The following is a 9,373-nucleotide window of genomic DNA, read 5'->3' as shown; positions in this document are numbered from 1 at the left end:
CCCACACTGCTGTAGTCCCGCAGACTCGAACCCAGCTGCTAGATGACAGATTCCCGATCTGTCAACATCAAAATAACACCCAATTAATAATTGGGTTCCACTACATAACTATAATTACATACTTTAGATAATTACTACATTACCCCAAGCTTGACTTACCCATGCCCAAGGTCCAATCAATAGGCCTAAAGTTAACTAGGGATCAAAGCCCAACATATGGCCTAATTTTCCAAATTGGGTTCAAACCACCACATGGACTTCCCTTAAGGCCCAATTGCCCAGTCCGGTCCAACGTGTCTCATTCTAAGGGCCTAATATCGTACAACCATCTAGGCCCAAACTATGGCCCATCTATGATCTAATTTTCCAAATTAGGCCCAATCCTTCATATGGGCCTTACCCTAGAGCCGAAGTAATTACTCTAGTCCATTTAATTATTCTTGGATGGCAACACAAAGCCCAAGTGAAATTAGGGTTTCTCATAATATAATAATTAAGGTTAAGTGTTTCTCACTTAACCCATTAAGGAATTAATCCATTAAGCCTATTATTGCTTAGATTAATTTCTGCCAATGATTGTTATTTAATATTTCACTTATTAAATAATTCCCATGTGCATGTCCTGATAATTTCTCAAATATTAGCATTTTCTCAATTAGCCCATTAAGGATTTAGTCCATTAAGTCCTTTATTCTACTAGATAAATGGCATGAAAGTTTGGGCTTGATTCACAATCCAATCCCAAAGGCCCAAAAGTGGGTCTAAATAAGTCCAAGGCCCAAATACTCATAATTAGGGTTTCCCACCCAAACATGGCCCAATAAGCCCAAAACTAATACATAATCCCATTAGGGTTTTGGCTAGGTCCATTAGGGTTTGCTAGCGGGGCACCATCCACTACCACCTCGGGTAGTGGTGGTCTATGGCGGATTACGGTGGTGGTTTTTGATTCTCTTCATTAATCCAAAATTCAAGTTACATTTTAGAAGGCTAATCTCAATTAACCAAACACTCACACTAAACTAATCACGCACACACACACCATGGCGGCCAGTAGCAGTGCTTGGCGGCAGCTACCACCTTACGGTGGTGGCAGTGGATGCTCTTGGGAATTCCGGTTAAACAAAATGCACATACAATCTCATAACTGTTGGAACCGTGATAACACATGAATACACACCCAAGACTACACCCACATCCACCTCCCATGGTGGCTAGTGGCGGTGGAAGAAGGAAGAAACGACAACAGCGAGATAGCGAACACAATAGCCCCTTCGGGGTGGCGACGATGACCGGAGCAAACAAGAGTGATCCAGCAGCGGCAGATGGAGCTGGGGGGTTTCATTCGCCACTGGAAACAACCGCGAGTGGCAACTGTCTCGATTTCTCACCACCCATCGGACGAACTTCAGCCTAGCAATCCTTGATTTCACCGGCAGCAACCAGCATCACTCGAATGGTCGTTCCTGTTCCATCAACGGTGACAAGCACACGACGATAACTAGTCCGACTCCCTTCACTTGTTGCGACGTCCCTGCAATCCGGCAGTCTTCAGCTTGTTGTCAACGTGAGTCACCGGTGGTCATTCGGAGTTTTGGAGCTTTGACTGATCAGGAAGGCAAGAGGGGAGTCGGGTGGTGACGACGGCTGGAGGAGTGGAGGGATAAGGGTGGCGGCCGCTTCTATCATTTAGGGTTAGGGTGTGGCACCCGGTTATGTTGGGTTATATACCTGACTCACGAAACATTTCCCCATAATGACAAGTCAAGCCCCTCCTTTCCCTCATTTCTTTCAAACTAATCCGTATTTTACACTTTTAACCCTACCTTCAGAAATCTTTACAACTGAATCCAAAACTTACCTTTTAAGCTGTGATCCCATAAATTTCTTTCATAATAGACCCCTAAATTACCAATAAACCCTTAAATCTTCAAATATTTTTTTCTATTTAAATCCATAAATTACTAAACGCAACCTGACCTCCGAAATCCTTTTCAATTTAGGCCCAAACTTTCATTTATTAATTTATTTAAATAAACAGGGCACTACACAAATTAGCTCACAATGTGAGAATCATTCCTTACGTGGTGAGTTCAGCCAAAAGTTTGAAATGATTAGACTTCAAGGTAGTGCCTCAAAACAGATGTTACAATTATTCGAGACCATATCTGGTATTTCTTGGGCTGCACTTCCCAAATATTGAACTAATGAGGATGTTGGAACGGTCCTTTTAGGGATCTTAACATTCCTTTTTTATGAGGTGACAATAGAGGTAGGGGTATGCTCTGACCAATGGAGATGGATGGAATAGTGCTAGAAGTGGATTTTGGTAAAGAAGACATATTTGGTGCAAAAGTGTGTAAATTAAGCAAATTAGTAAGTGTGGTGTGATATTTGAAAAAGATGTTAGAGACTAAAGTGCTTAAGATCCTGAAATATACCGAAGATCTTGGTTGTGCCAAAGATCCTAGGTAGAAAACAATAATGCTAGAAAAAATATTAAGTTAAAGTGTAGTAATTTGATATGTAAAAGAGTTTGTCTAGGACGAAAATAGTATCAAAGTAATTTAATAGGTGGATTTGCATAATAAATTTTAATATACTTGAAAAGCTATCAAGATACCACAATATATCTTGATAATTTCTACATTGAAAACATGTTAACAATTAAGAAAACAATGAAATAGGTGTATGTCGATCAAACAATAGTAAGTAAATCAAAATAAATGCAAGAACATAGAAAATTACGAGGAAAGCCCTTAATCTTTTTGGATCGCCTACATAAAACCTCAGGAGGTAATGGAATCATATGCCTTATAACTTATATTAAATCGAAGCAAAGTTACAAGTGCTAGCTGATCTTAGAAATGGTGTAAATGTGCTCAAGGGTCGAGAGACTCAAAGTAGAAGTAGTAGTGGAAGTATGTGTATTTGTGTATGAATGTTGATCGACTAGTCTTTACATACAAAAAAAATAATAACTATAATTATGATATTTTTGGATTCTCCTTGATCTTTTCTTGACTCAACTTTCTTAGGGTCTCCAATGTTCATGAGGCATTGACTACATGAGGTTTGACTTGGTCTATTCCTTTCTAGTCAAGCTTTAAGTTCCTACATAAGATATCACAAGAAAATGTGATGACAATCCTATATATTGATTAAATCCAATATCATGGGTTTACACGAAATATTAGTACAAGTTAAAAATATAGTAAGTGAAAAATTCTACCTACAACAATATATATATATATATATATATATATATATATGTGTGTGTGTGTGTGTGTGTGTGTGTGCGTGTGTGTGTGAATGTATAATTACAAGTTATAATTAGACTATGACTTCATTATGGATGAAAAATAGTTTTGTTGGAATGAGGTCCAAGGAAAACATAATAGCACAATTTACTACAAATAAGAATACACTGCTACTTTAGAAGCTGCGATTGAATATGATTGGATGAATAAGTTCATTGAAAAACTAGATTGAGTTCTTCCTGTCAAGGATAACGTAGAAATATTTTATGACTTCAATAGTATACTTAATCAAGTCATTCATTTAAACTAAGCATGAATGGTCAATCTTGAGTTATAATACTTTGTTATTCTAGAAATAGGATTTTATTTGGATTTACTATGTGGATACTGGAACATTGTGACAATAACTATTATATTGTTTTGATATATTAGGATATGATCTTCACATTAATAATTATTGTATTCTATATTAACATGTTTAATCTATGAATAATCTAGTGATTCTAAAAGTTCATATTCAGTTTTAATTATGGGAGCAATTATGAAGTAAAACTAATATGAATTAAATCGATAGACCACCGTAAGATGAACGTAGGCAATAGGTTGTAATCAAGCTTCATAGGTACTTGTTAGAGAACAAGTATTGGACACGACCCACATTAAGATCACCTAATAGATTGTTATTATGAGTGATACTTGATAAAATGAACTATCTTTGTATCATTAATACATGAGATACATATAGGGAGTTAAGTGTGGGGAATATTATATTTTGATTTTTCTAAATGTTGATATTTAAACATGCAATTATAAAGGCTATGATCAGGCATGGTATGAACTATATAAGAGGCTTATGTAGTCAAGATGAGATTTATTCCTCTTATGTGTTGAGAGCTAGACATCTAACATATGTTACCTAAAGTTGAACACCAAAAGGGATTGATTGTAATCCAAATCTCATGTTCAACAAGATGTCTATAACAAAGGGATAACTGATAAACTTACCTTATACATTAGTTATAACTTTAAGATTTTGGGAATTGGATGTTGATGAATGACATTCTTCGTCGTGTGTTATTGGGGGCCATAAAATATTGCTAAACGTTCACAATTGTCTATATCAATTTATGATGAGTCTTGTGTAAGTGGGAGATTGAAAGATCTTTATACCCAAGAGTCATTATAGAATGATATTTTCTAATGACGTATGATCCTATATAAGCACACCTTATAGCAAGTTACTACTAATTGATTATTTATTGATGTAATTTTTATTAATAAATATAATCAACACTTGTATTTAATTGGAAAGTTATTATATTATGAAAATAATATTTTAACAATTAATTAGGAACTTATTATTTCTATAAAATGATAATAAAAGAGAGCAAAATTGTTATGTTCATAAGGTATACGCAACTAGCTAGTTTGTAAGATAGAGTGCAACACACTCTTGGTTGGTGCTTACATACTCAATCTGTCAACCTCATGGAAGAGGTTAGTGATTTTGTGTTGGCTTCTTCTTTCACTACGCACACTCTTACAAAGTATGTCTGATGCATTAAATAAAAGTATGAAATTCACCACACGCATGCAACTATATAACGGATCATATGTTAAGATAAAGAGCTAGTTTTTCTTCTTATTTTCTCCTTAAAGTCGTAGCTTTTAGGAGTTCTTTCCCCTCTCTCTCATTTACAATTTGGTGAATAGTTATAAGTTGCTTCTCCTTAAGACTTATTTGATATATGTATTAAGGCTTAAGAACAACTTAATACAAGTGAAGAATAACATGTTTTAGTAGTTAATCATTGCTTGGTGAATACTTATAGAGAAGCTTTACTTTGAGTTGTTTGTCATCTTCATCAACTTCTAACCATGAAGAAGAATCAAAGTCTTCAAATATTGTTGTTTCTTTTTCTTTCTATAGATGTTTTAATATTTCCGTGATTTACAAGATGATCATTGGTGGGTTAAAATTGTTTTAAATTTAAACAAATTTTAAAATATTTCCATTGATAATCTCGTAATTTTGGCTATTTAATTAAACTATTTTCGAATAAATCCAAGAAATATGTTATGTCACGAGTCATGTAAGCTCTCGTTAAAAAACATATAAAGAACATAGCAATTCAACATTTTGTAACGATCTTTCCTTTCATAATAATTAAATGCTTAGCAAAAGCATGTGTCATGAAATATAATAATCATAAAAAGATTTTAAAAGTTTATTGTTGTTAACACCCGGAATTGATTTTTTTGTATCATTATTACACCATGAGATTTGGTGTAGAAGTGTAAAAGCTCATCCCAAACTAAATTATCACATTTGTTGTAATGTTTTATAAGTTTGTTAACTAGTTTTTGAAAGTTTTTGTTTTCTTTTGGACTTTTTAGTTTTCTGATCAGAAAAAACACAAATTAAAAAAAATAGTTTGGAAATATATGTTTAAAGCCTTTATTTTAAACAAAAAATTGTTAATACAAAAGCTTTCAAAATGTATAGATATGTAGGTTAAATTATATATATATATATATATATATATATATATATATATATATATATATATATATATATATATATATATATATATATATATATATATATATATATATATATATATATACTCTAAAAGTATGTCTTATAATTAATTATTTAACTCTTACAAATAAAAAATGCGATAATTAATTTTTACGTTTGGATAAACCGCATTCAATCAGGATTTGTGAGAATTTAGGTTAGAATAAAAAATTTGATAATTGGTTTTATAATTAATTATGCCTTTTTTCATTAATTTTGTACATCCGCCGTTTTAAAAAAAAAAAAAAAAAAAAAAAAAAAAAAAAAAAAAAAAAAAAAAAAAAACGAATATCATAATGAGAACTTTTCAGTATAAAAGCGATGTTTTTAGCCTAGGTTTGTTAACCATAAAATTCCACCATCACACCCACACATAAAACCCCACCACATCTTCTCCCATAATAGAATCTCCCAACACTCAAACCGATAACCCATCGTCCACCCCCATTTCCATCTCCATCTCCGGCCACCACTCCATGCCTTCCGACCACCACCAGCAGTTACTCGATTCCGACGACCGAGAAACCTCCTACGACCAAACTGAGAAAATCCACATCGTCGGAGTAGATGACAACGATGATGACTACACTCACGCAACGCCACCGTTCTCATGGCGGAAGTTATGGCTGTTCACCGGACCTGGTTTCTTAATGAGCATAGCCTTCTTGGATCCGGGTAACTTGGAGGGTGACCTTCAGGCTGGTGCGATTGCAGGGTACTCATTGTTATGGTTGCTTTTGTGGGCCACTGCTATCGGACTTCTTGTTCAACTTCTTTCGGCTCGACTCGGTGTCGCCACCGGAAGACACTTGGCGGAGCTGTGTAGGGAGGAGTACCCGAACTGGGCGGGGAAGTTGTTGTGGATCATGGCGGAGCTTGCTCTGATCGGAGCTGATATTCAAGAAGTTATCGGAAGTGCAATTGCTCTCAAGATTTTGACAAATGGGTTTTTGCCCCTTTGGGCTGGTGTTCTCATAACTGCCTTCGATTGGTAAATTTTTAACCTTTTTTCAACTTGTTCATATTTGGTAGCATCTTAATTCCATTCAAGTGATTCAATTAGTTGAATTTGCCAAAATATTGTCAAAGAAATAAAGATTTAATCTTTTCTTTGGTAATGCCTCTTTAACGCCATGTTCTTGAGTAAAGAAAGCTTCTTGAAACTTGAAAATTGTCATCTTTCTAGGTTGTGGTTTTAGATTTCGCTTCTGGGATCTTTCAGAAAATAAAAAAACTCGATTTGGGTGTTCCTCAAATTATGATTTTGTTTCGGGGTTTTTTCGTAATTTGGTTCTTTGGATGAAGATTTAGGGTTCTTGTTCTTAATTGTGCAAAAAAGATGTCTACTTTATCTTGCATTTTGTGATGGTTTGTATTAGGGTTTGTCAAATCACTGTTTTGATTAATTTATTTTCTTCTCTTTCGATCTTGATTGCAGTTTCATCTTTCTATTTCTTGAAAACTATGGCGTGAGGAAATTAGAGGCCCTTTTCGCAGTTCTCATAGCAGTAATGGCGATTTCATTCGCATGGATGTTCGGTGAAACGAAACCCGATGCCAAAGAGCTTCTCATTGGTATAAAATTTCTTTCATTTTTTTCCAACTTCTTTCAAAAAACCCCCTCAATTTTCATGTTTTTTCTTTTAATTTCCTTTTCTAAGGTATCGTGGTTCCGAAACTCAACTCAAAAACAATCCAACAAGCAGTAGGAGTGGTCGGCTGCATTATAATGCCTCACAACGTGTTCCTACATTCCGCACTCGTCCAATCAAGAGAAGTTGACCCAAGAAAAACGGGTCGGGTCAGGGAAGCCCTAAGATACTATTCAATCGAATCCACTATCGCACTTGCTATTTCCTTTTTCATAAATCTTTTAGTAACAACCGTATTTGCAAAGGCCTTTTTTGGAACTGGAATAGCCGATAAAATCGGGCTCGGGAACGCGGGTCAGTTTCTTGAAGAAAGATTTGGCGGCGGGGTGGTGCCGATTTTGTATATTTGGGCAGTCGGGTTGCTGGCAGCCGGGCAGAGTAGTACAATTACGGGCACCTATGCCGGGCAGTTTATTATGGGCGGGTTTCTTGATTTGAGATTGAAGAAATGGGCTCGGGCTTTGATTACTAGAAGTTGTGCTATTGTTCCTACTTTGATTGTTGCTTTGACTTTTGATGGTTCTGAGGATACTTTGGATGGTCTTAATGAATGGCTTAATGTGCTTCAGTCGGTTCAGATTCCTTTCGCTCTCATTCCATTGTTGTGTTTGGTGGCTAAAGAGGATCTCATGGGCGTTTTCGTAATTGGACGTTTTCTAAAGGTACAAACTTTAAATTCTTGCTATGGTAAACATAAAATTTGGCGAAATCCTATGAAGATCGATATAAAATTTAATTCCAATGTGGATTATAGTCTCCGTGTAGGCTTTGTATCTTTTGTTGCCATAGTGGACCACTGTATACCTGATAACATGACGTTGGCATTGTATCTTTTGTTGCCGTAGTTGACCAGTGGACCACTGTGTACCTGATTCACATAACGTTTTGGATTTTTCTAGAAGAATAACTCTTCTAGAAAAATTATAATCCCAAAAATGTGTCATTTCTTTATTTGTTTTCATAATATATATGTTCATTCGATTTTATTGGCATGACTTGCAGACAATCTCGTGGCTTGTGGCGGCTTTGGTGATCGCAATAAATGGTTACCTATTACAACAATTTTTTGCCGAAGAAGTAAGCGGGCCCGCGTTTACTTCTACAGTCGTCATTTTCACGGTTGCATATGTTGCATTCATAGTGTACCTTATATGGCGAAGTGTTGTTGGTTCCACATTCGGTTTCTTTAAACTTGGAAGCCAATCAACATAATAACAAGTTCTCAAAATTTTAATAATGAGACAACTTCATTAGCATAATGTAATGTAGGAACTGAAAATCTTGAATCATGGAAGTAGCAAAGATGTTGTAGTCATTATTTATAGTCATGAATGTGTTCTTAAGAGTAAATGGAAGATGTGAAAACGATATGAATGAATAATTCAAGTTGATTTTCAAAGATTTGATAGATCTTTAATAGTTGTTACTTATATCATCTACTTGCCTACTTGTTGGCAGCTTGATGTATTGCATTAGGTATTTGATATTTGTATCAAAGAATTTTATGGTTTTACATGTTTGTTGAAAAAGAAATCAGAACGTTACACAATTGCCTTGATGCATAACAATTCTATATTTGTTCTTCATAGGCAACATCATTTTTACAGTGTAGACGGTTATAAATTTGATCAATCCTCAATATAAAATAGGTTTTGTTGATAGTTCAAAAATATTAATGTAGTTTGTATTTTATAAACTTTAGGACGTGGAATATCAAGTGGATTGGTCGGCATTTTCCTTGCACCTTCCTTCCATGAGTGGACAAATATACACCCAATTGAAGTATTGATGATATTTTCAAGGAAAAGAAATTTATAATTTTGAGGTTTTAATTTTGGTTAATCACCACTGCCATCGCAAAATGACTTTAAAAAAAAACT

General features: G+C 34.9%; 1 protein-coding gene across 1 annotated transcript; it reads left to right on the top strand.

Annotated features, from left to right (window-relative positions):
* The first annotated feature begins 6,173 nt into the window (after nt 1-6,173).
* Nucleotides 6,174-8,894, top strand: LOC145043873 (metal transporter Nramp3.2-like). Its single transcript, XM_078992649.1, has 4 exons — nt 6,174-6,832; nt 7,280-7,416; nt 7,503-8,155; nt 8,496-8,894. The coding sequence occupies exons 1-4, from the start codon at nt 6,318-6,320 to the stop codon at nt 8,703-8,705; spliced, it is 1,515 nt and encodes a 504-aa protein (XP_078848775.1). The 5' UTR covers nt 6,174-6,317; the 3' UTR covers nt 8,706-8,894.
* The last annotated feature ends 479 nt before the right edge of the window (nt 8,895-9,373 follow it).

This window comes from Lactuca saligna, chromosome 4 (assembly GCF_052625555.1).
Source record: "Lactuca saligna cultivar CGN05327 chromosome 4, ASM5262555v1, whole genome shotgun sequence".
NCBI classification, from domain to species: Eukaryota; Viridiplantae; Streptophyta; class Magnoliopsida; order Asterales; family Asteraceae; genus Lactuca; species Lactuca saligna.
This window is presented reverse-complemented; position numbering and strand designations above follow the sequence as displayed.

What these genes read in the sequence shown, in the direction of transcription:
- LOC145043873 (XM_078992649.1), top strand. Translation starts at nt 6,318, where the DNA reads ATGCCTTCCGACCACCACCAGCAGTTACTCGATTCCGACGACCGAGAA. An exon ending in CTCATAACTGCCTTCGATTG is followed by an intron (nt 6,833 to 7,279) that starts GTAAATTTTTAA and finishes TCTTGATTGCAG; the next exon opens with TTTCATCTTTCTATTTCTTG. An exon ending in TAATTGGACGTTTTCTAAAG is followed by an intron (nt 8,156 to 8,495) that starts GTACAAACTTTA and finishes CATGACTTGCAG; the next exon opens with ACAATCTCGTGGCTTGTGGC.